The following is a 26,449-nucleotide window of genomic DNA, read 5'->3' on the forward strand; positions in this document are numbered from 1 at the left end:
TTTAATAGATGTATTTTATCCTCTTTATTTAAATGATTTTGGCTGGGTGCCAATTACACCGAATATTATGGAAAGACCAGGTACACTTAAAAGCAGGTCCATGTGGTGATGACTGATGAAAAATAAAAGCCACGACTGGTTGACGTGGCCACCAAACCAATGGGATCCGCTGAGTTTTATTGATTGCCCAATCATTTTCGCACACCGACGTGCATATACCTGCATAGTTTGCTTAATAACACTTTCTGATAAAATAACATAGTTTACGTTAATTATTATTATTATTATTTTTATATTGCTAGATTTATTTTCTCATTATTTTTTTTAAATTTAATGTGTTTTTAATATTTATTTATTTCAACTCATTCATTATTTTTTTTAATATTATTATTTTGGATAACGACAAGTTATAAATATCATATTTTTAAATTATAATACATATAAATTATGCTATCTTACTAATTTTTTAAATTTATTTGAAATAATAAAAATAAAACAGGAAGTATGATATCTTGGTATAAAAACCAAATGACTAATATCCTAGTGATTGTTTTAGAACGATATCAACATTAGATTGGCATTAATTATTCTATGAATTCGAATATTAGCTTGCGTGTTTGCTGCGTTCACGCATGCAAACATACTTGGGACCTCATGATTTTTTTTATTATTGCCGGATACAATATTAAACAAATTAGTTTTTTTTTCACAGATTATTTTTTTTCTTTTTTTTTAATAAATTATCAGAAGCACTTTAAATCCATTAACAGCATGAAGATTATGTCCGGCAATACTTGGGATACAGAAAGGAGTCTGCATAGTATATATTTAATTTTGTGGAGGGTGTAGTTTAACTAATTATACCTTATATTTGTTTTATAGATGTCACAAGTTTGAATTTTATAAATTTTAAAATCATTAAAAATTTACATAGTCATTAATTTTAAAACTCATAAAATTAATCAAGATTCATATAAGTTTTCTGGTATCAACATTAATTTAAAAAAAAATCTATGCTCCATCTCTTATATTTTAATTTCATGGTGTTTTTTCGTTTACTGTAATTTACCTTATTTATGGAAATGCGTGTTGTGTTTCTTTCTGTCTATTTTGGCAACAGCACGTGGGCTGCTGTTCTCAGGAACCATTAGAATATGCAATGATATAAAATTTATCATGTCATTTTAAGTTTTGTTTTTTAAATAAAAATAATATTATTTTAATTTTAACTTGTAAGAAAATCAAATTAAATTTCCTCGTACATTTGTACCGGAACTTATAAACTAATTATATATATATATATATATATATATATATATATATATAATTTCCTCGTAAAACTCCAATAACTTGCAATAATAACGTTGGGAATAGAATAATTGATCCATCAGATCAATCAATAGCCTGATATTGAAGTGTTTCTAAAACAAAACAGTATAGCGAGTCATACATATGCCATCTGAGTTGCGTTTATGGAAACTTCGGTGAGACAGTTGCCTCCGAAGAAGAACACCTTGCTGCTAGCTAACCATTGAACCTGATTGAGAAGGCTGTCGTGTGAATAAAATAACCTTTCTGCTACTTATGAAAAAAACTGGATGAACTGCTTGATGCTCGAAAAATTTTCAAAAATAATTAACACCAAGATCTGCGTAGATATTTTATTCTGTTGATCACTACATTAAGATACATATCTTTTAACTTTGAATATTTCATGATGAAATACTATCACATTTACAAAATAATGAATGTAATATCTTAAACTATTTAATTTTTATGTAAATTAAAATAATAGCACTCACATAATTATCTATCTAGAGATTTTTTTTTGGTTCTTATTATTGTGTTCATTTTGATTCTGAGAAATTTCTTGATTTATAAATGATTTAGAAAATTCAGATTTTATTAGAATTCTTAAAAAAAAATGATTACATTATTCATTCATATAGGTACATAATTTTTAAAGTATTTTTCTATGCTCCACTTGGTGTACCAATATATAAAAAACATTAAGAGCACAACTTATCTTTTATCGCACTGTAACTAACACTTATTTTATCATAATAATAAATAAAAAATGATAATTTCCGTGAAAATGTTATATGACATTGTTTTTATTTTTGAACTTAGATATTGAGATTTCTAATCAACTAGATAAGATTACTATCATTACACTTTTATTTTTTAAAGGTTTTAGCCTTATTTCTTTCCATGAATTATATACAAGTTAATTCTTTCAATAAATATTTGGTTAGTGGATTCACAATATTTTTCTTTAACTTACATAGTTAATAGAAATAATTACATTTGAAAGCAATTGTTTAATGGTATTATATCTACGATATACATCCAGACTAATCATTATACATACAACTTTGTGCCATTAAAAATGTTGATTGACTATTACAATGAACACAAATAGCTAGCATTGGTTTTGTCTAGTATAAAATATACTTTAGAAAATTCTAAAGTTATTAAGTTTCATCCCCAGTTTTATCCAGTGTAATAAATTTTAATTTCATCATGGATCTTGTAATACATATTTGTTTAGATGATTCTCATGACATAACCACTCCGCCAAGTATAAAAATATATCTACTAATAAATTTTGAATTTTTAGTATCAGATATTTAACTGATATTACTATATTCTTCAAGTACCGTTAGATAAGTAATGTAATATAACCTATACTAGATACTTGTAAATCTAATCGGTTTGCTAACCGAGTCATTAATATCAAGTCTTATACATTTTATAAAATATATCAAACTCATCAAACTCCTAGAGTATATTATTCTAAAGTAAAAATATAATTTTTCTAAAGTGTATCACCGAACACTATTTTTAATAATTCCACTTCTAATTTACAATATAGCATGATATAACCAAAATACAATTCATGATAACGATACCACAAAAACCCAAATGTTTTATTTTTTATTTTTTTGGGTCTTCTCACATTCTCTCGAGGGAAAAACCAATGTTTCTCGGTGGATATACAATATTTTTCAATGAATAACAACAGTATTTGGAATTAAAGAAATTAATATATATATTGTAACAAAATAGATATTTAGATCACAAAAATTAATTTACTATTCTATAATTAGGATGGGTGTCAAGTGGGAGTGCATGGTATAGGACTCAAAGTGCTCGGACATGATTAGATCGCAACCTCTGTTTAGCCACTAATATATTGTTCTATTATTAATTGAGTCTTAATCATTTTGATTTTATCAATTTTATGCTAATTAATGTTACCCTTCAATCAAGAATAAAAGAAAGCCTTTTTTCTTTTCTTTTCTTTTTTTAGCTGTAGTAGCGTATAACTGGATAAATTTTACCTCAACGGGAGGAAAAAAAATGCAATTCATTTTTATATTAGTTAATTATTAGCTAGCATGGGATACACAGAGATTAACAAATTAGAAAAGGAGCTTAAATACAAGCAATCCATTTTTAACCTAATGATCTGATGTTAAATTAAGGACAAAAAAACCAACGAAATCCCCAGAAACATAGGGTCGTTGACCATATCCAAGGCTCCCAACTTTATCCCTTACCACAAACCAGCATCTAACAAAACGTACATCAATCTCCGTGTGTCTCTGTGATGGCAATCTCACCTTTCTGGAACATCGAAGTCCATTCATGGGGGAGTTATTTCCTCGAGGCAGCTCTGCGTCCATAGATGGCTCGCCAGAAACACCAAAACCACCACCATCACCACCACTTCCCCCAAGACAGCACCAGCAATTATCTCTTGTCCAACCACCCCAAAAAAAGAAACACAAACCCAAAGTTTTTCGAATCTTACGCTCGGTTTTTCGAACTTTCCCCATTCTAACGTCCCCAGCATGCAAGATTTCTGTCCTCTCGGGGGGACTGTCAGAGAGTGCTCGAGGGATATCGGGAAGTAAAGTTACAGGGACCTTATTTGGGTATCGTAAAGGTAGGGTAAGCTTGTCGGTGCAAGAAAACCCCAGGTGCCTCCCTTCATTGGTTGTTGAGTTAGCAATGCAAACCAGCGTGTTACAGAAAGAAATGAGCACAGGGATGTTAAGGATTGCCCTAGAATGTGAAAAGAGATCTGATAAGGATAAGATTAGGGTGTTAGATGAGCCATTGTGGAAAATGTTTTGCAATGGCAGAAAGGGTGGCTATGGGGTTAAAAGAGATGCCTCGGAGGAGGATTTGAATGTCATGGAGCTTCTCAAGGCAGTATCCATGGGGGCAGGGGTACTTCCAGGGAATTCGGTGGTCGAGGGCCCAGATGGGGAGTTGGCCTACATGAGAGCCCATTTTGAACGTGTTATGGGCTCAAAGGATTCCGAGACACTATACATGATAAGCCCAGAAGGTGATACTGGGCCTGAACTTAGTATATTCTTCATGAGGGTTTGACTAAGATTACTGAAACGGGGGTTTGCTGTTCTTTTTTATCTTTATAGTTGTTCTTTAATTTATCTTTATAGTTGTTCTAAATGCTGAAATGTTGTTAACTAACCACTTTCTATTTTTCTCTTCTTTCTTGATAAGTTTATTTTTCTTTTTAAAAATTGAAGTACAAAACATAAAAAATTCAAAATAAAAAGACCTAAAAAAAAACTCCATGGACCTAAAACTTTTAAAAGGGACGGAATAAAAAGTAAAAAAAATAAATCCCTGCATTGTTGCTTATTGTCATATTTAAACTCTCAAGCCTTAATTTTTTTACACAAAAGAATTAAATTCTATTTTGCAAAATTGAAAAGTTAACTTATTGTTGGGGCTTTTTTTTTGTCATATATATAATCCCATAAAAACAAATCATCAAACTCAAATTTCAATTAGCACAATGTAAAAGGACTAATTAAAAAAAAAACAATTTCTTTAGTGATCAAAGTGCAAAACATTTCAGAGAATAAAAACATAAATAAACTAAAATACTGTGTGAATCCATGGTATTATGTATCTTGCTTCTTGTCTATTTGACATTATAGTAACTTATAGTTTTTAAAGTGTTTTTTTAAATTTTTTTTTTATCTAAAATAGTATTAACCTTATTTTGTAAGATGTTTTTTTTTTATAGTTTTGATGTGTTGATGTTAAATATAAAACAATATTTATAAAAAAACATAATTTTAATATATTTTTAATTAAAATTCTTCTTAAACAAACACATTTTATTACAATTATCAACGCACACAAGAATGCATCTACAGGAAATGACCGCATAATTTAGTTTTTCATCTGATTTAATTTTCATCTTTAGATTTCAAGTGTTTTTTTTTTTTTTTGTTAGAAACGAGATTTGAATTTTAGATTTCTTAAGGAACATAATTATTGATTGAATTATAAATTAATGGACAGATTTCAAGTCACTCAAATGACTTTTACCAAGCTAACACCATCAAGAAGTCGAGCACTAAAATTCTCAATGATTGTGAAACATGTATTAGTCCATATCCTTCAATTTTCTAGTAAGTAGTACTGATTACTGGGAACCTTCCAGCCAAAAGCAATGAAATGGCATGCAATAATAAAATACAATTATCAGTCAAATTATAACCAAAGCACATGGAATGGTGCTGGATCATCCATTGACTCGTCTAGGGACTGCAGAAAGTTTGCAGGCATAAGCTATATATAAAAGCTCCTATGGATCATCTTTGACTGCAGAAACCAAGAAAGTGCCTGTAATGGAGAAACTTGCACAAGATCTGAAGAGAGGATTCCTCAATCTACTTGAAGCTATCAGAGGCAACAGAACCTCTCAAGGTAAAGCCCATCATCTAATATCAATTAATTGAAAACAGCAATACTGCATTTTCTTGGCAAAATCCAGTAACTCCCATTTCTTTTCTGTTTTCAGGAAATGAAAACGGGGATGAAGCCTCGTCAGAATCAGTGGAGGTTTACTTTTTCTTTCGTTTTCTCTTGTTCTTGAAATCATCTGATCTGTCATTAGGAGTAGAATACTGTCAAGAGACTATATTGAAGTAGAGATTTGCCAATATTGTTCATCTGCAGGAAGTAACTGTGCAAGAAAGAGGCGTCAAGGTCACAGCCAGGGGTCCGAAACGCCCAGGGGTGCCCAAAGGTCCACCCCCTAAGAATGCTTGAAGAGGCTGCTGCTCAAATTTACAAGCCTTGTACCCGATCTTGATATCTGCTCTAAATAATTTCTTTGAGGTTACTGGTGCTGTAATCAATCATCCATGTTCACTTGTATTTGATCTGGTGGGATTCATCTTCTCCTCTTTGTTTTAGCCCTGTAGGAAATGTCTTCATAAGACCATCGGTACAATTATGTATTATGGCCGATTTCTGGCTACACGTGAAAAAGTGTTAAATCCCACGACATATCATCATGATATAAAGTTATTGTCACTACCAGTCATCATATAAATTCAACACAGCAAGTTAAAGAAATAAAAATCCTAATGAATAGGAAAGTTGAACACGTAGGAAGGCAGGTTTGCACCTTCAGCTGGCTAGCTTGTTCAGTACTGTGGATGGCCACCGTTGAAGTCTTCCTGCTGTAAGAGGCGATGGTGGTGCTGGGGGCGGAGCCAGAGTCAAATCTTTGCAGGGGCCGGCCCTGCCGGCGCCCCCGGGTGGTACCATCCGTGCTGTACACAATAGGGGTCAAATTCTATATTGCTGCACAAACAGCATGTAAATGATAAAAACAAGTTCAGAACCTCTTTTCTGATATATCTACTTGAACAAGTTCCCAGAAAATAATCTTTTCTGGACACTTCATTTCTGAAAAGTCATTTAAAAGTGGAGAAAGATTTCTGGCTATTTATTTTTATGTTTAAAAAGTATTTTAAAAAAAAATGAATTACTTTTTATGTTTTAATTTTTTTCAAATTATATATTTTTAATTTTTATATTATCTTGATTCTTTAATATTAAAAATAATTTATAAAAAATAAAAAAATAATATTTTAATATATATTTTTTTAAAAATCTCTCCCTCATCACCGGTCTCGGTCACTTAACATTAATGAAAGCCTAGAGGCATGCTTCGCTCATTTTGACACGTAAACCATAAAGCAGCCTGTCATATATTTCATTTTCTTTTTTAATAACAAAACTACATGTCGTCTTTACACTAGCCCGCCCACCCACTTCTACCATTTGAAAACGACGTCACCGAACCAAAAGCTCACCACGTCATCGCTGGACTTCACAAAGAAAAGTCCTGACGTGTCTACATAAGCTACCACCACCAAGGCAACCTCAAAGGCACAGTAACCCCAAGATTCCAGGAATCAGTAGACCAACCCTGCTCTTGTCTCTCTAATATGGCAAGGGTGGCAGCGCGTGCAATCAACTGTCAGCTCGTAGATAAAAAACCAGATGTTTTAAGCAGAGAAGCTGGTGCAGCTATTCCAGTTCAGGTTCCGGTTCCAAAAATCAAGGCTAATATAGCGGAGAATGGGAAGATAATGTTGCAACCAAGGCTGTGCACACTGAGGTCGTACGGCCAGGATGGATTTGGGGTAGTGAAGACTAGTTCAAGAAAGGACAGTGGAGATCATGATGATCAGGTGGTGTCTCCGTTTTTTGAAACTTTATCTGAGTATATTGAAAGCTCTAAGAAAAGTCGAGATTTCGAGATCATTTCTGGTCGACTTGCTATGGTAAGCCAATTCATCTCTATACGTCTCTCTGATTTTTAACGCAGTTATTAACCCCTTTTATTTTGTTAGATGAGTGATTATGATAACCTTTAATAGTACTAGTAATGATCAACAATAAAAGAAATTTAAGATATGATTTGTAGCCATATCCCATAATTTAAGGAAATAATTTTAAAAAATCAAGTTACTTGAGAAAAAACAAATCAATCCCATGAATTAATCAGTGCTCGGATTTAATCTCCTGTAATTACCTCCTGTAATTGGATATTGGATCAGTAGTTAGGAACCCTTCACAAAATCAATAATTGTCAACTTGATTTAATGATCTCTTCCATTTTTTAGTTCTAGCTAGAGTTGAAGATATAAAGCATATCGATCATTCAACTTGGGAAGATTGATCTTCTCCCTTAAGATGTTTTCTTATTCTAAATGGTAATAAGTATTGCGTTTTCTTATTTATAGTGCAAATTACTGCGATTTTGAGTTTGAAGAGTCTCCATATATAGCCGAACAAATCACCTGCTAGAAAAAAACACTATCCAGCTCCTCTCTTCTTTGATCAAAACCTTAAAATCCCCAGTTTTCCTATTCCACCCAAGACAGAGAGAAACTTATAGAACATAAACTCAATCTGTTCACTCAGTTTGATCCTTGTCACCTTAGTGCAATAAGAACAATTGATGCAAATTTGTAAGCCTTTCACTAAGAATCACTTTTTTCATGGAATGAATGTTTCCTGCAGATTGTGTTTGCAGCAACAGTAACAACAGAGGTGGTTACTGGGAATACTGTGTTTAGAAAGATGGATTTAGTAGGGATTGAAGAAGCAGTAGGAGTATGTTTGGGAGCTGTTACTTGTGCTGCAATTTTTGCTTGGTTCTCTAGCGCTCGCAACAGAGTAGGCCGTATCTTCACGATTGGCTGCAACACGTTTATTGATTCACTGATAGATGAGATTGTCGATGGCCTTTTCTATGATACTGAACCCAGTGACTGGTCTGATGAGATCTAAGCATACGAAGTGTAAGTGCATTATGCAGAAGAAGTTGAGCATCTGAGGAAATTGTGCTTCTATTTTGCAGATTGGTGTATACATATCTCAGGAATCTCTGTAAAATTATGGATTTTGATTTTCATCATGGTGTATTTTCTTTGACAAGTACACGAAGAGTTGATCGTGGTTTATCCTCGATTAGAATGATACCTATAGTAACTTTCAGTGTATACTACACATAAACACGTGCTCAAGTCTTCCGTAAAGTTATCTGTCCTGCACGTAAAATGAAATTTACTCTTTTCTTTTGTGTTTACTGGTATTGAATTTCCCATGCAACTGTCTTATTATTTTCATTACCATGTCCATTTTACGACTTGGAATTATACTATGTAGCAGGGGAATGAGCATATACTGCATCTATTGTCCTCAACGATTGTCAGCAAATTTCTGTTTTTCTTATGAATTTCAGCTCTTACCTGCCTTGTTTTTGGACGATGGTATAAATATATGGCTCCCATCAACAAGAAGGATGCGACAATGTGATGGCATCCAAGAATGTCAAATCCGTAAAAACCTGATTGTATTTTCTCACATAGTGTGACAATTAATTTCAATATATTTTGTGCTTTCATGGAACACGTGGTTGGCTGTAATGCGTAGTGTGTTAATTGTAAATCCGACAAAAGATATTTGAGTCATACTAATTCACTGAGAGATGTCATGAATTTGTGTTCTTATTTTTGCCGAGGAGCATGACATGATTGATTGTTTGTTTTTTTTCCCCAAGATATGGGTGCTCCTCCAAGAAAGACATGAAATCTAGTAAAAGATCATCTAATTGTTGGGATCTATATTGTGATGGGTCTTTGAGTAGTTCATCATCTAAGACGTGAGTTTTTTGTTTTGTTTTATTGAAAATTTAGTTGGTTTTCCCTAATTATAGTTGCTTCCTAAAGTATATTCGAAGTGTATTTACACTAAGAAATAACAATACCTTGCTTTGAGTAAGTAACCACAACTCTAAGAAAGTATCCGAGATGACTCAAGTCTTTGATCCGAAAAAAAATATCTTAAGCTCTTTAATTATGACAGTATTGTTTCCTGTGATAATCATATCACTGTCATAAAGTAATATTATTGAGAAAGATGCACCTGATATCTTGGTAAACAAGAAATAGTCTGCTTTAGATTGTTGAGATTCAACTTGTTTGATGGTTGTTGAGAACTTTGAGAACCAATTGCGTGATGCTTGTTTTAAACCATAGTGTAAATTATGAAGTCAACACATGATATTTGCTTTTTAATGATGAAGGCTAGAAAGAGGCAGTACATAAACCTTTTCATCCAAATCACAATGGAGGAAGGCATTTTAAGCATCGAGTTGATACAAGGATCAATGTCAAACAACATCAACAAGAAGTATTTGAGAGTGACTAATTTGGCTATGGGTGAAAAGGGTTCGGTATACTCAAGACCTTTATGTATAACACTTGGCGACAAGCTAAGCTTTGTATCTTTTAATTGTGCCATCAGAGCGGTATTCAATTTTATATACTCATTTACTTTTTTAATGATCACTTGGAGAATGGAGTGACAAGTCTCAAGGATTTGCTTTCAATGTATGGTCGACTGTACATGGGAGAGATAAGATCTTTCTCTTGAGGGAGGCTAGACCTAAGTCATAGATGAGTGATTCAGTCTGTTGTACGTTTTTTTTCTGATACGGATGAAATAGAGGCTACACTTGAAGATCGGAGGTTCATTTTGCAGGATGAAATGAACAAATGGAATCTACACATTGGTTGCAGTATTAATAGACAAGTCTGACTCGAAGTCGGATGCAGAGTTAATTTAATTTCAAACGAATAAACAGGTTTCTGCACATTCTGTTTTCCAAGTCCATTGCAAATGACATGTTTTGGCTTCATAATTCGTCACCACCATCCGCTGAAGGGACCAGTTTGCTTGTAGAACTCTCTATGATTAAGTTCCTCTTTCTAAACTTTTGTCCTTTGCTCTGGAAATGAATCGTGCACGATGCGATACAAACACAAGATATTCTACGAATCTAGTTCCCTGAACCAATGATTCATGGCTCGGTAGTTGAACTGGAATTGCTCAAAATTCATCTTTCATTAAGAATTTGCATGGAAAAGAAGAAAAGGGAGAATAAACAGCAAAGTTGGGAGTAAATACGATGGTCTAAGAAGGTACAGGCGATAGAATTATGCAGCTTTCTCGATCGCTTGAATGCATTCTAATACAGTCGCCTTATTCGACATTGCTGTCATTAGGGCTTCATGGAGTGACTTGTTGTTTTTAATAAGAGATCCGCCAAATAAAACCTGCATTACTTTCTCCCAGAATCAGTATACACCATTAAAAGACTTCACAGGTGTTTTATTGCTTCAATGTTTCCTACCTTAGTCATGTATCACTCCATAATGAAACTACAGAGAGTCCCAGTTGAGTAGCTTTTATAATTTATTAATGTTCTAACCGATATATACCAAATATATACACGTACATGTATTTATACACAAGCACGTATGGAAAGGAAATGAAAGGACCATGCAAGTCAGTTGATAATTACTTACAGCCCATCTAGTAAGATTCTGCTGCTGGTCTTTGCTGATCTGTGGTTTGCTTCTATTTATAAATCTCTGCATTAAATGGAAAGAAAATCCTTTGACTTTCAGTTTACTTGCAACGTTTCTAAAAAAAACATTAGCGCAAGCACTATGCGATAGCAAACCTGAAGAGTGAAAAGGTCAGCAGATTGGCCAACCACTTTGTCATACTGCAGACCCTCTGCGGCAAGTCCAGCCATTGCTACAACCGCCAACCTGATAGAACATGGTTCAGCTTTATCCGCGCATGGTGGAACATTATGTATTTTTGAAGTATATTACACCGAATTAACTTCCCATTTATTCCAGCAGCAACATAGATTAGCACAATATCAGGAAAATATATAGAACAACTTATTGTTTGTGTTTTCGGGAGTCGATGCGTTAAAGCAGATACCTATCTAGCTCCTTAGCATCAAGCTGCCCACTATATATCAGCTTTTCCAGCTTTTCATCAATGAGATTGACATGCTCTTTCCCGATATCTAATGAGTAGTCCAGGATAGGAAGGCCAATCAAGTATCCAACTGAAATACAAAAGATCATTATTTCATCAATCAGCTACTGAATCAGGCATTTCAATTCATTTGGTAGATGTATAAAATAGAGAGAGTACTTAAAAAATGAGCTGCTTCATGTCTAGCTATCCTCTCCTGATAGTCAGGAAAAACTGCAGAGAAGCCACTAATAGCAGCTTGAAGAAGCCTACAATTAACAGATAAAAAGTATCAGCCATAACGTATGCATCCATGAGTTCTCTGTCAAATCTCTTCTACAGAAAAAGGAAATTAGACTCGTTGCAATATCAGTGCATCAGAAAAGCACTTTAGAAGATTCTAGGTGACTTGTGAAGTTATATCTGTATAGCTAGATCTTACCCAGGAGAAATACTCCCCACAGCCAGGACAACTAGAGAAATGCTCCCAATCAAGTATGGCACAAAGAAACCCCAATCCTACAGAAAATATAAATATCATCAGAAGCAAGACTACTCAATTTTTTCTTGTATATGTTACACGCACAAAAGACTGTTCATAAGACTGCAGGAAGACACACAAACACTGCCTAACATATGCTTTTGCATGCAAATCACACAAAATAACACCGAGAAACGTTTAGAATTTACCCCAGGAAGCTGGCCAGCAAGGACCCCCAAAAAGCCTGTTGTTCCCACCACTGTGAAAAGAAAAGCTGCCTGTATTGCTGAAAGATATTAACTACATGAATGGTGGTTTGAACCTCATGTTTACGCTGTGCATAAGGTGAGCTTTGTGACAAAAATAGTATTAAAAAAAAAACAGTGATCAAATTCCAGCAGTATATAGACTGCAATTTAATTAGTTAGGAGGAGTTCAGATGCTTAAGTTGAAGCTAAGGAAGCCCAATTTTAAAGCAAGTCGCACTATAAGTTTCTCAACCTGTTTTCGTTCCATTCGATTTTAGCAGATTTGCTATAATTAATGCTAGCGCACAGTGCCTATGTTAATGCTCTCTCCCTCCAAGTAAATCCATCTAGTGTAGAAGCATAACAATTATTAACACTTACATCATTTCTAACACTTGGAATTGCCAGGTTCTCTGCATTCTTAATTCCAAGAGTCGTCAGCTCCCGCAGAGATGTCTGGCACAGGGTTGACCAGTCAAGAAATTTGTTCCATGAAGACAAAAAAGACACAGTTTTCAGGAAAACATATGCATAATTCATGTACATGTATGAATGGTTTTGCAAGTATTTGCTAATATTTTGAGCAGCACAATCCCAGAACTTCATACTTGTGATGGAGACTGACCGTACGGCGAGAGACATATGGCTGAGAGCTCCATCTCTTAGCCCAACCAACCTCCCTTAGCTGATCAAGTGCCTCTTTAACAGCATTGCTGTCTTTCTGCAGCAAACACATATTTGTCAATGCTCCAATATAGCAGCAGGAAAGAGGCGTGTAATAAAGCTGGCATCCATTATGGTACGTCAATTGGGATTTGTTCATAGTTGCTAGATTAGAGTGGCAACGACATTCATGTTCATCTCCTATAATATGATTACTGGTGATCAATTGCCTGAACTAAATTTGTCATGGTTATTAAAAAATAGGGTAAACATATAAATGAAAATTCACAAAAATAATGGAAGCACCTAGTTTCGTTACTTTAACTAGATGAAAATCTAATGGATAGAACCTTAGCAAGTGCAGACTCAAGGGTCTTGAGGTCAACACCAGGTGCAGCAGAAGAAGCTCTTATTTGCAGCAGCTTGTGGTGATGATTACAGCACTGAAATGCAGTGTATGGTGATGCAGTAGTATTTGACAGAGAAACCATTGAAGTTAGCATTTTTTTTTTTTTTTTGGCTCTTATTATTATTAAAGCTGCAGAAATTGAGCAAGCCGTTGGTGTTGGTGAAGATAAAATTCGAAAACTGAAGATAAGGCTGATTAGGCTTGGCGCACGCGGATCAGTTTCGGACACGTCGCGACTTTCAGGCGAAGACTTGAAAATTTAAAAAACACAAAAACATTTTAATCATGTTGAGAGTGGGATTTGAACCCACGCCCTTTCGGACCAGAACCTTAATCTGGCGCCTTAGACCAACTCGGCCATCTCAACACGTGTTACCCCCCGTCCTAATTTATTCATATCTATGATCTATTTGACTCAATCACTGTTTTTTTTAATAGGCCACGGCTACTTAGAACAGAGAAGCTGTGTGTGATAATATCGTGAAATTATTGTCTATTTTAATGGGGGGAACTTATTAGGCTCAATCATAACATTATCTCTTAATTAAACATTTCTCATAGTTTTTACTTTAAAATACATTTATCATTTCTCTTTTATAGGATTAAATGATTTGTCTATGCTCTTATTACTAGTAATATAATGCATCATATTCTTAAAATATAAAATTAAACTTCATTCATAGAAAAGAAAACCACTAACTTGGACAAATGTAAACTTAATTTCTGAATTTTGAAACCATTGATTTTGGATTAAATTATTTTCCAACATGTAGGGTTGTATTATTACATGTGTTGATATTATAATAATGGTTATTTAAAAAAAATTAAAAATATATCTAAATAATATTTTTTAATTTTTTTTAATATCAACACATCAAAATAATTTAAAATTTTAAAAAAAATTATTTTAAATAAAAGAAATGAAATCTTTAAAAACACGTGGCTAATCACATTCCCCATAGCTTCCTGCACTTGGAACAGAAGAAGAGCTCCTTCTTTAGATAAGCATCTAAGATTATGTTATATTTATAGCTTGTTATTAGCGGCTCAAAACCTAGTAAAAAAGCCCAAGCAAATTTACGGCCTCGCAAGAGCCTAAATAGCAGTTAAAACATATCGGCCCAGCCCATATCTAGGAAAACAAAAGTTGGGCCCAGATTGAGCCAGGCCATAACATACCCAGCTCGTGAACAGGTCTCCATTTAGACGTGTTTGGTAGTGTTGTTGATGATGTTTTTTTATGACATCAGCCACATCGCAAATTTGCACCAAACATAGGTGCAAACGCAGAGACAAATTAAAACACATAAACCTTTTCTTTTTCGCAAATTAAATCCATGTTAAATTTGACAATTCTCTATAGAACCAGTACATGAGGAAACGTTTCCCAGAAAAACAAAAACATATCGTTTCTAACGAATATTGACCATACTAACCTTAAAAACCGTTCGACTTTTTAGATAAAAAGATGTTATTAAAAACAAAATTAAAAAAAAAAAAAGCTTTTTAACTAATTTTACAAAGTTTTAAATTAAAAAAATAAATCTTTCAATAGTCTTGTCGATGTTGTATTCTCCGTACTAGAATTGTTTCTTTCTGTACAATGATAATTGTTAGTTGCCTTGACTTGGAATGCAAAATGATTATAGGTATAATTAAAGCAAAATTTCACATAGCATTTAATTTCTACAAACTTATTGTTCTGAAAGAAAACTGATGGCCTTTAAGAGGCTTGAGCACGCCCTGCAACAAAGCAAATCTCTATGGTGATTGATTTATACTTTTTTTTTTAATTAAAATCTTTTATTTTTTAATATTTTAATATTTTATTTATATTAAATTGCTTTAAATTAAAGTTTTATATTTATCTTTTATACGATACAAAAGACTCAAAATAATTCCTCCATCATATCCCAAAATATATAGTTTTTAAACCAAACTGTTGTTTAGCCTGGACAACTCACAGGTTTTAATCAAATTATCAAATTATTTTGGATCAACCCTAATTTTATTTTTTTATTTAAAAAATAAATAAATAATCAATTATTTGCAAACTGATTTTTTATCAGATCACCTGCGTTTTATCTTTTTTTTCATTTTTTTAAAAACTTGGCTAGTTCCGGTCCTGATTCCGATCATAGATTAACCTACTAACTGGGTTTTAAAACCAAATAAAGCTACTCACGAACCTTGTGAATGTATTTGGTAGTGTGGTAGTGGTTGTTTTTTAAATAGCTTTTCGTGCCTGAAATACATGTCAATTATATTTTTTTATTTTTTAAAAATTATTTTTAATATTAGCACATCAAAACGATCTAAAAAATACAAATCGTACTCAATTTTAATAAAAAAAAAATATTCAAAATTTTACAAAACACAAATTAAAACTCATCACCAAACACTACCAAACATTGGACGAGCTTCCTTTCTATGGCAAATGAGGATATCCAAACGATGGAGTGGGAACAATGCAATAACTGTTTACAACAAATCCAAAAAAATATATCAATGGTCTGACGAATCATGCTCTTTATTGACCCTACAGAGAGTAAAGAGACGCAAAGCACAAGAAGTTGATTTATTAATTGATTGATTGATTGATTGATTGAGTTGAGCGAACTTGACAGACCACTGTATTTACCAATCATCTAGAATAAATAATACTTGCTAAATTTATTAGCAGCATCAAACCCATAAAATGATAGAAAATAAATGGAGAAAAAGATTCATTGACCCCCACCCCCCCCCCCCAAAAAAAAAAAAAAATCCTAAGTAAATTAGGATTTAAATTTAAGATTTAGTTCAGCTTTATGAAGTTGAAAGAAAATTGAGAGAAACATGCTTTATTTACCTCTAACAAAAAGAGTGAACTAGACAGAAAATCACAAGAGAGAAAAATTGCAATCTGTCTGTTTCTATTGAAATGGAGCTAATAATCGAAACCAATCGCCCAAAATAAAATACAAAAATAAGTTTGTTTAAATCCTTCAAAATAATTCTTTAGATAAAAAACGTGGTTGTGAAAAATTAGAAAAACCCATTAAAGGAACATGCTCCTGTTATTTTGCAAGAGCAATGGGAAGTAATTAATATAAATGTTTGGGTCAGTTTACATGTATTTTAATTAATTTTATAAATTTTTAAAATTAATAATTAAATAAATTTTTAATAACTATTATATAAACAATCACATAGCTCAAACATGAAAATAAAGAAAAAATAAACTTTTTAATTTTAAACTTTTACAATTATATCACCTATTAAATGATTAATTGTAAGTATTTTAATCTCCCCTGTCTTCGTGCTTAACACTCTTAAATTTTACACAGAAGGTCATTGTATATATAAAAAGATTATAATCACCATTTTTAACTAGATGACTAATGACAAATACCGCATCATTAGCATCTATGCTAACTAGAATGTGCTGTCGGAAGCAGCATTGTCTCATCACATGATCACCACCATCTAACATTAATTAACATGCTCTCACACAATCTAATATTACAAACCACAAAATTAGTAACAATCTAATATACATATATTGTTTTGATTTTTTTTCTTTCAATTCCATCTCTTAAAATTTAATTTGATTTTTTATATTAATTTTGGTTCATATTTTTTTATTATTATTATTTGTTTTTTTATTTTTTTAATTAAAAATTTTTATCTATCATATTTGATCATCTTATTATTTTGGTTGTTATTTATTTTATTTTAAAAAAATTTATGAAATTATAATTATTTTTTCTTATTTCAACTATCTTTCAACTTTTCAAAATGTCAAATTTAATCTTTATTATTTTAATTATTATTTATTTTATTTAAAATAATTTATAAAATTAGATTTTTTATCAATTTCATTTTCATTCAACTTTTAATTTTACATTTAATAAACTTTAAAAAAAAATAAACATTAATAATTAAATTTCATCTCACTTTTTATGACATGGTCAAACACTATAAAATACATTTTAACTCATTTTTAATTAACTCTATTAAATATAAAAATAATAATTTATTTATAAAAAAAAACTACTTTTTTTTATATAAAAAAAAAAAAACAATAAACAGGGCCAACGCATACCGTGTAGATGTATTATACAAAATAACTTAGCAATTAGTAAGCTTTTTCAAACGTTGTTGTTATACAGAAAAACCTGTGTACATTGTAAAATCTGTAAAAGTACCATCCAACCCCCCCCCCCCCCCACCTTATTTTGTCCTTTTCGTGCTTGCATTACACGTTTGCATGTATAAACATGCAAAAGAGCCCCATCTTATGTTTATAAATGTTCAAATGTCACGGTCATCTTAAACATGTCACCTTTTCTAACAACAATATTTAAAAAAAAAAAAAAATGTTGAAAACGTGATATGTATCAAATTTTTGTTAAAAATAAATTTACCCATTTTATTTTATTATTTTGGTTGTGTTTTATTTTAAAATATATTAAAATAATATTTTAAAAAAATATTGTTGAAAACGTGATTGTATCAATTTTTTTAAAAAAATAAATTTACCCATTTTATTTTATTATTATGGTAAGTGTTTTATTTTAAAATATATTAAAATAATATTTTATTATCTTTAAATTAACACACCAAAATAATTTCAAATGATAAAAAAGTAATATTTAAACACAGGAAAAAACAAACTACTCAAAATCTCGCTGCTTGCGCCCCGATCAAGTGTGCAAAGTGCCGTCTAGACAGGAAAGAAATGCTGCCTGCAGAATAATAATTAATTCGTATGCGTAGCTAACTGTCTCTCTCTCTCTCTCGTTTTCTTTATATATAAGTGATAAAATTTTAAAAAATTAAAAAGAAAAGATATTTTACTTTAATTCACCGCACAAAACACTTTTCTTTACATTTTTTTTTTAGTTTTTTATATTTATATTTTATTTTTTTATTTTTTCCTAAATTTTAATTTATTAAAAATTAACTTTTTTAATTTCTTATAATTTATATTTTATATGATTATTCTGGTAACTAATATTATAAATTTAGCAAAGTAACCCAATTAACTTGCAATAATATTTTTTTCTCCTTTAGTATTTTTATTCTTCAACACCTTGTTCTTGTGATTTGTTACCATTAGTTTTTTATATAGTTATTTTAATTTCATGGCTTGTATTACGAGATTATCTGATTAACTTTTTTTTTTTAATTAGTATTTTTTAAAAAAACTTATCATTTAACATTAAATTGATTAAAAATTAAATTGTGATTTTTTTATTTACTTTTTATTATGTCTAGATCTTATAACTTAGATCTTGAATTTTATAAATTAATATTGGTTAATTTGAATTGTATGATTTAATTGAAAATTATGCTTTATTATTCATTTTAATTTGTTTTATATAGGATTATCATAATTCTAAAACTCGAAATAAAAATTTGGTGGAATAACCTGGATTGATCTAAAATATTTTTATGTTTTTTTTATAAGATTAATTATAAATTTGATAAGTTAACTTATTTATTTTTTATATTTATTTTTAATTAATTTTTTTAATTTTATTTTTTTAACATTAAATTAATTCAAAATTAAATTTTATAATTTATCTTGAGTTAATTAAATTAATTTTTATGAAGTTTAAATTATAGATTTAGTAAATTAAATTGGGTTAAATTAAGTTGTTATTTTTATTTTTTATTTTTATTTTTTTATTTTTTAATATTAATTAAAAATTAAACTTCATGATTTTATATCTATGATATATTATCATGATATTCTTTTTATTGAAAGTTTTATTCCTATCTTATATTCTAAAATTAAAAAATATAAAACAATACGAATTTTTTATTTTAAGTTTTACTCCGAATGTGCATTTATGTTATTATTTTTTTTATTTTTTAACAATAATATATTAAAATAATAATTTTTAAAAGAGGTTGAGCCCATACCCAAACGGAACCTAGGTTATAGGTCGGCTCACCATCACAAATCACAGAAGGAAACCACCCAAGGAACGTTGTCATTCCGGTGTCGTTTCACTTTCAGGAGTCAAGACCTAGGAGCGTTGAATACTGGGAATCATTCGCACCCACCTCGCGTGAAATTTACGAAGCACAGTTCATCATCATACCACTGCCTCCTCGCTCATCCATGAAAAACACGAACCGACCCGCTGCAATGCCCCGCCACCCGTTTGACCAATCAAGAAATGCAAGCGTGCACAGGAAAACCCAACCTCTGGGCACACACCTCGTCTCGCCATCAATGAGTGGTCCTCCTCGAGTGCTTAGAACTTTCTCCAGTCAAAAGCGGCAGAGTTTGATTGCACAACCTGACATTGCAACGGGAATCTTACTGCAGACAAGCCCCCATCAAGAACCACGCGTAAAATCAACATACCAATAACTAATTACAGCTTATATGGCAACGCGACACAGCTACTACCACTCCCAACTCTGCCAAATCCGAAGGACATGACATGCAAAATTTTTGCTTCATTTCAGAAGGAAAACAGAGACGAAAGAGAGATACAGCAGTTATCATGACTTGATAGATATAAATGGGGTTCAGCAAATAATTGCCATTTTCACGTGGTTTTGCTCCTTCTTGATCCCTGAGCTTTACTGGTCTCTATCTGTCTCTGAGCCATGGTCTCAACGTACGTCCCCTGCTCTAGCTCCCTGTGTTTTGCTTGCCGTCTTGGCATTTCACCCAAGTTTCTCTTTAGCACAGATACACTTGCATCAATTGCGATATTTTCATGGAGAGAGTACTGATGAGATCGTACGGCCACTGTTGACGAATCTTTGATTCTCTAATGTTCTAACGATTATGTGTACGTAGGTTAAAGATCTTTTTACTTGGAGAGCCGGCAAGCCAACAAAGGTGTTCGATTTCAAACCACTCATTAATGTTGTGCTGACCTCTGCTAGCTAGGTGGAGCCTATTTGGTTTCGCCTGGTTCGATTTCAACTAAACCAGCTGTGTTGTAATGCTGCTGACTGAAGTATATCTGTATGATAATATTCGAGGACATGACAACTTTTTATATCCGAATATATATAGTATGTGAATCATGTGACCTTATTTATCAGTTTAAATAAGAAATATATATATGAATAAACATAGTAAATATATACAAGTGTCATTTCCCCAAGCAGCAGCAGTAGTAAAACATTACCTTAATGGGGGGAGGAGTGCGAGTTGAGCAATATGAAGTGAATAATTCATCCGCCACATGATGATGTTTTATCTATATATCGCGTTTTAAACTATAATTCAAATAAAAAAACAGCAAAAGAGAGCAATTTATTAAGCATAAATGATGGTTTGGCAAAGTCTAAACATTAAATAGCTTGGAAAAAAACAGAGAGAGAGAGAGATATCACGAGGAGTTCATCGGAAAGATTGTGCCGGAATGGTGGCTGATGAAGTCATAAGTTTAGATTCGCAAGCATCGTCAAAAAAAGGCCACTAATCTGCAAGAATCATGTAAAAAGCAAGTAGCTAGGTATGAAAGGAGAAACTAGTCCTGCAGCGCAGAGACGACGACAATAAAGTTGATAAGGGCAGGAAAGAAACATGAGAAATGTAAGAGAAAAGCATGTTGACTATGGACAAAAAGGGGAAAAACAAATCATGGTGCAAAGAACTGAGGTGATTTTAATATAAAATAATATATTTTAATAAAAAATAAAAAAAATACTATTCTCACATATTTATAAGTAATAACTATATTTTTTAGTATATATATTTAGAAATATAATTATAATTATTTTTTAAATTATTTTTTACTTTTAAATATATTAAAATAATATTTTTTATTTTTACACAAAAAATTAATATTAATAAATAAAAATAATTTAAAAACATCAAAAATTTATTAATTTAAAAAATTATTATTTTAAAAATTATTTTTAAAATATATAAAAAAAACAAAAATTAAAAAAATATAATTCTCTTTTCTCACATCACATCACAGCCAAATAATTTATAGTCTGTTAACTTATCCAGTTCTTCACTCTTTGCACTCTTTTATTGGTCTTCTCTCTTATTTCTTCTTTTGTAATATAAATTTTCTTCTATTCAAAACCACTTATACATAAATCGCAAAAGAGGTTTAATTCCTTAAATCTCCTTCCAAGGTTTCTTGCTCCTATTATTGGATCTTATAACATATTTCCATTCTGTTATAATAAGTGTAAATAGGTCTCCCGTGGGGTACGCACCACCCCAATTGTCAAGAAAGCAATTGATATAAATCTTAAAAATATAATTTAACTAGTAAGTTTTAAATTTATTTTTTTAGAGATTCATCAGCTCGAGTCCCATAAATATTGGGCAATTAAAAAGCTTACATGGTTGTTAACTTCAGGACCTTATGGAATTAATCGAGGTGCGTGCAAGCAATTGATACGTTGCTTTTAATAATCACGAGTTCAAATTCTTTCAGTGTTACTAGAAACTTATATAAGTGTTAATTTTAAGAACCATAAAATTAGTTAAAATTCATATAAACTGATTTAAATATTTATATTAAAAAAAAAAAACAGGAGAAAGTAATTGACTATTATTTCCAGGGCAACCTTGATAAAAAAAAATCTAGTCTCCAATCATTCCTCTTGATCACATTAAATGTACACATGACTGATCACATATTTATGTGCTACTTTTTATTCTTTAGCTACTAACTGTTCTTTACATGTACTTTTTCATAAATCCTAAGTTTTTTTATTTAAGTATGTAATTAAGGTTATTTTTTTAATTATTTTTTATTTATAAATATATTAAAATAATATTTAAAATACAAAAACAAATAAAGTCTAAATAAAAAACTCAAGATTTATAAATAAAAAACACTTTAAAAAATAATTACAATTATACTTTTAAATACACATATTTCTAATAACACATTCATTTTCTTTTTCACATCCGGGATTGTCTTAATAATACATTACCCTCCATTTTTGGTACATCACATCCATCTTTATCTGCGTATACTTAGATTATCTTCATAGTTTTAAATACTCCGGATATTTCCTTACCCAAATTGATCTAAATTTGCACATCTTTTGCTATCATTTGACCTAAAACTCTTATATTTGAATTGTCGTAACCACCATTCTTCTTCTACTTTTAGGATGTCTTTAATAGCTCTTTCATGCTACAATTTGGACTATCTTAGTAATTTACAAACAAAATATAATTTGTTCATCATGACAACTTATATTAATATTTATTTTTAGTTTTACTATTAACTATGCCATCATCTTTAAGCTACTATTCTCTCACCATTAACGCCACACATAAAATATATAAACACAAGTTTTTTCAAATCCTTGGAACAACAATCATTTACCCAATATATTGTCATATAGTCACCCTTCATATTTTAGTTTGCTCATTAATATATCCACTCGTTACCTTACCATAGATTTATAAAATTTTAAAATGAAAATCTCGAAAAAAAAAATAGAGAGTCAGCCGAGTCTTTCCTTGCATTGGTGGTTTAACCAACTCTATCAAGCTTTTCGAGCTTATAGCTTGTTTTCTAGTTCCGGACAAATGCTGTTGCTTGTGGCACTGAAGGAAACGCAACACATTTCACGAGAAATTCTGTTGAATACCTTAAAACCCCCATCTCTACCCCAATGGTCGGCCATGATTCACTGTTTATCACGAACTCTCTTCCTACATACGCCAGACTAAGTGGAGTCTACAGATGCTATCTCGAAGAATTGCAATGGACAATTTACAATCATGTCATCAGAAGGCTTTGTTACGGAAAATTTGCATGAAACCCTGAGGTAAACCCATGTCGTTCAAACAGTTATTACTCCTGCTTTATGAATGTATGCGTGGCGTGAGATAATTTTGTACGAGCAGCAAGAACAGAAACAATTTTGCTTTCATTCCCATATAAGTTTAATTCATCATGCCAGAATATCTCATCTAAAACAATATTATATACAAATTTAACTTCTATTTTTTAAAATCTAACTTCGATGATTTATCCTTGGAGCAATTTAGGCTACTTGTTTACACTACCTGACACAAAAATGAAATAAAGCGAAGGCGTGAGACACAACATCCCCAACGAGTGTTGGGGGAAGTATAAAAATTTCTTCACAGCAACCCTATTAAGTTTTTGCCTTTTTAAGGATGTTCACCGGTAATTATGTATCGATCAAAGCATCGGACGTTAGGAGCCCTGGTCATTCAAACAGTTGGAGAAAGATAAAACAAGAAACACCAAATTAAGCGGTAGAAAATACCATAATGATACACGAGGAAGAAAGACTCCTAGTTCTAAAGACTTCACAAAATTGGAGCCCTTCCAATGGCGCTATCAAATACCAAACCATCCATATAACCGAGGATGTATGGTAGAGGAAAAGGAAAATTAGGATAGGAAAAGCAACAAGACAACAAGCCCATACCCTATAACAAATAGAAACCCTACAGACCTCTGATTATTTCCTTTGCACAGCCACGGCGTGGAGGGGACACTCCATTTCACAAGACAGCTTCAGGACCTCACTTAGGTCAACTGGGTGATCCACATCTTGATTCCACTTGAAACGGTGTACTAACTCTGCCACCCAAAGCGTCACAGTGACTAACCCTAACTTCTTGCCGGGGCACACCCTCCGTCCAGCCCCAAAGGGTGCAAGCCTCAGATCATTACCCCTCACATCCACGTCAGCTTCTATGAATCTCTCTGGCTTGAACTCCAGCGGGTCTTCCCACACGTTTGGGTCGTGAGTGATGGCCCACATGTTGACCATGGCAGTAGTGTTGGCAGGGATGACCATTCCGTTGTTGAGCTGGACGTCTGACGTGGACAGCCTGGCCCAGGACAACAGCGGACCCGGGGGGTGAACCCTGAGAGTCTCTTTCACCACTGCCTGCAAATAAGGCAATTTTGCAACGCCAGCATCTGTTAAGGCAGCCAAGCTTCCGTCTTTCACGGCCATGTCAAGCTCACAATGAAGCTTTTCTTGAACCTCTGGGTGCAAGACCAACTCTGCCATAACCCACTCGGTTAACAGAGCAGTTGTATCTGTCCCTCTAAAAATCATTTCCTGCAAGACCAAATCCAACGAGTCGTTTAGTTCAGTTTCCATAAGAAGAGTTAATGGGATGACATATAGTTAATGAATAAAAAAAGACATGTACCCATAAGACCGCGACCATGTCATCGTCTTGGAGCTTCTCTTCACCTTCCAAAGACAGTAAAACATCTACAAAATCACAACTATCACCAACTTTTCTTGACTCACTGATTCTATGCTCTTCAATGATGCCCTTGACGAGTTTCCTAACTCTAGGAACGAGTTTCAAGCAACGTTCATTTATACGAAATGGGTCATAAAAGTAGTTGAGCCATGGCAGATAGTCACACCAATTGAATGCACCCAAGAGCTCAAACCCTTCTCGAACCATGCTTCTTAGCTCCTCTAGGTCTTGGCTATCGTGTTCCATGTCGTACCTCTTCCCAAATACACTTCCCATGATGTTGTTCAAGGAGGCAAACTGTAGGTGTTTTCTTAGAGAAACAAAACCGTTGAGTTCTTGTTCGTCTGTTATGTCACGCAACATGGTTGAGCATTCTAGTTGTCGGAGGGATTCATGGGCTAAAATGCGCCTCGGAGAAAACAAGTGACCGGAAGCTATTCTCCTTAGAAGCCGCCAGTAAGTGCCACTCGGCGCAAAGCCTATGGCCCGGCTAAACATGAGGCTCTTAGCCGACAGTTTAATGGGCCGGTCAGCAAAGTGGATGGAGGTCAAGATTTCTCGGGCAGTACCAGGGTCGGAAGCCACAACAACAGGAGTGGAGCCGAGGCTTATAGCCATGAGCTGAGTGTTGTCTCGGCTCCAAGCCATGGAAGCCAGGGTGCGGTGAGCCAGACCCCGGCACAAGGTGAGCAGGCTACCAAGGACGGGTAAGCCTCGAGGTCCAGGGATGAGGCGATGACCTTTTCTGTTTCTTCCATTTCTCCATGCAACACCACCAACAGCTAAAGCCCATGTAAGAATACCTAGAGTCACAAAGGCCATCACAAGGGAGAACAAAACATATCCATCAATCAGAACTTCAGAACCTAGAAATGCTGGAAGGGTGTACACCCACCAACTCGTGTCTTTAGTCACCAAATCGAGTTCCATTTTGTAAACAAGAGATCTAGAATCTAAGAACGGAAGAAGAGGGGGTTTCCTATCGGAATCAAGACGGAGATTCTCAGACACCTACAGGGAAGCGATGGGGTATCTCAGGGAAGGACGCGTGAGGCAGGCGGGTGGAGAAGGTATAAATAGATGAAGAGGTGGTTGGGTTATAGAGATGAAGAATTCGATGGGACTAAGTGCTTTGTTTGTTTTTTATTTTTAATAAAATAATGTTTTATTTATACTTTTTTTTTCTTTATCATTTACTCTTCTTTCTTTTTTTACATTTATGTGTATATATTTAATATTTAGTAATAAAAAGGAAATAAGAGGACGGGGCTGGATTCACGTCGAGTGAAAGAGAGAGAGGGGATAGTGGCTTCAGCAATGGCAAGAGCATGGGGTGTGGAGAGGGTGAGTTATTGTTTGCCTAGTCACTACTTGTTCTAAGACTGAAAAAAACAAAAAAGCATTTTCGCGTTATTTGTATATAGCCACTTGATATTAGGCGCCATAGAAGCGTTGAACCTATTGCCTGCCATCTTCTTTGTGCATGCACCTCCCTCGATGATAGAAATTCACTATCTATCCAGCACCATGATGTAATAACTTGAGTCATAACTTTTTAAAGTTATATGGATAATGACTTTCAAATCTGATGAGGGGTCAATTTTGAACAATACACGGATTACGAGTCAAGTAAATTGACTAAATTGGATTAATTAACTTGATTTAATTTTTTTATTTAAATATATAAAAATAACATCATTTAAAAATAAATAAAAATTTTTAGTAAGTTTATCCATAACTAGTCAGGT

General features: G+C 32.8%; 4 protein-coding genes, 2 long non-coding RNA genes and 1 other non-coding gene across 8 annotated transcripts; 3 read left to right on the top strand and 4 right to left on the bottom strand.

The window, feature by feature from the left end:
- Positions 1 to 3,412: 3,412 nt before the first annotated feature.
- LOC118039271 (protein MIZU-KUSSEI 1) lies at positions 3,413 to 4,416 on the top strand. Its single transcript, XM_035045937.2, has one exon. It carries the CDS (start codon positions 3,652 to 3,654, stop codon positions 4,402 to 4,404), a length of 753 nt encoding a protein of 250 aa, XP_034901828.1. The 5' UTR covers positions 3,413 to 3,651; the 3' UTR covers positions 4,405 to 4,416.
- A 981-nt stretch (positions 4,417 to 5,397) lies between these two features.
- On the top strand, positions 5,398 to 6,236 carry LOC118039268 (uncharacterized). Its single transcript, XR_004685900.2, has 3 exons — positions 5,398 to 5,760; positions 5,855 to 5,895; positions 6,013 to 6,236. It is a non-coding gene; the product is annotated as an uncharacterized lncRNA (long non-coding RNA).
- Positions 5,510 to 6,747, bottom strand: LOC140955556 (uncharacterized). The gene is made up of 2 exons (XR_012169776.1): positions 6,467 to 6,747; positions 5,510 to 6,254 (listed from the first exon to the last, which is right to left on the bottom strand). It is a non-coding gene; the product is annotated as an uncharacterized lncRNA (long non-coding RNA).
- A 469-nt stretch (positions 6,748 to 7,216) lies between these two features.
- LOC118039258 (stress enhanced protein 2, chloroplastic) lies at positions 7,217 to 8,944 on the top strand. The gene is made up of 2 exons (XM_035045915.2): positions 7,217 to 7,634; positions 8,377 to 8,944. The coding sequence occupies exons 1-2, from the start codon at positions 7,296 to 7,298 to the stop codon at positions 8,644 to 8,646; spliced, it is 609 nt and encodes a 202-aa protein (XP_034901806.1). The 5' UTR covers positions 7,217 to 7,295; the 3' UTR covers positions 8,647 to 8,944.
- A 1,801-nt stretch (positions 8,945 to 10,745) lies between these two features.
- Positions 10,746 to 13,663, bottom strand: LOC118039241 (uncharacterized). 2 transcript variants are annotated; one of them, XM_035045896.2, is made up of 10 exons: positions 13,440 to 13,663; positions 13,052 to 13,147; positions 12,808 to 12,882; positions 12,388 to 12,456; positions 12,140 to 12,216; positions 11,878 to 11,966; positions 11,659 to 11,788; positions 11,387 to 11,477; positions 11,229 to 11,294; positions 10,746 to 10,976 (listed from the first exon to the last, which is right to left on the bottom strand). In XM_035045896.2, the coding sequence occupies exons 1-10, from the start codon at positions 13,590 to 13,592 to the stop codon at positions 10,857 to 10,859; spliced, it is 966 nt and encodes a 321-aa protein (XP_034901787.1). In that variant the 5' UTR covers positions 13,593 to 13,663; the 3' UTR covers positions 10,746 to 10,856. The 2 variants fall into 2 exon arrangements, with proteins under 2 accessions (XP_034901787.1, XP_034901795.1); XM_035045904.2 differs by having other exon boundaries at positions 13,035 to 13,147.
- A 121-nt stretch (positions 13,664 to 13,784) lies between these two features.
- On the bottom strand, positions 13,785 to 13,865 carry TRNAL-AAG (transfer RNA leucine (anticodon AAG)). Its single transcript has one exon. It is a non-coding gene; the product is annotated as a tRNA-Leu (tRNA).
- Positions 13,866 to 23,647: 9,782 nt separating this feature from the next.
- Positions 23,648 to 25,831, bottom strand: LOC118039234 (cytochrome P450 78A7). The gene is made up of 2 exons (XM_035045883.2): positions 24,642 to 25,831; positions 23,648 to 24,547 (listed from the first exon to the last, which is right to left on the bottom strand). The coding sequence occupies exons 1-2, from the start codon at positions 25,629 to 25,631 to the stop codon at positions 23,936 to 23,938; spliced, it is 1,602 nt and encodes a 533-aa protein (XP_034901774.1). The 5' UTR covers positions 25,632 to 25,831; the 3' UTR covers positions 23,648 to 23,935.
- Positions 25,832 to 26,449: the final 618 nt, after the last annotated feature.

Source organism: Populus alba, chromosome 5, assembly GCF_005239225.2.
Source record: "Populus alba chromosome 5, ASM523922v2, whole genome shotgun sequence".
Classification (NCBI taxonomy): domain Eukaryota; kingdom Viridiplantae; phylum Streptophyta; class Magnoliopsida; order Malpighiales; family Salicaceae; genus Populus; species Populus alba.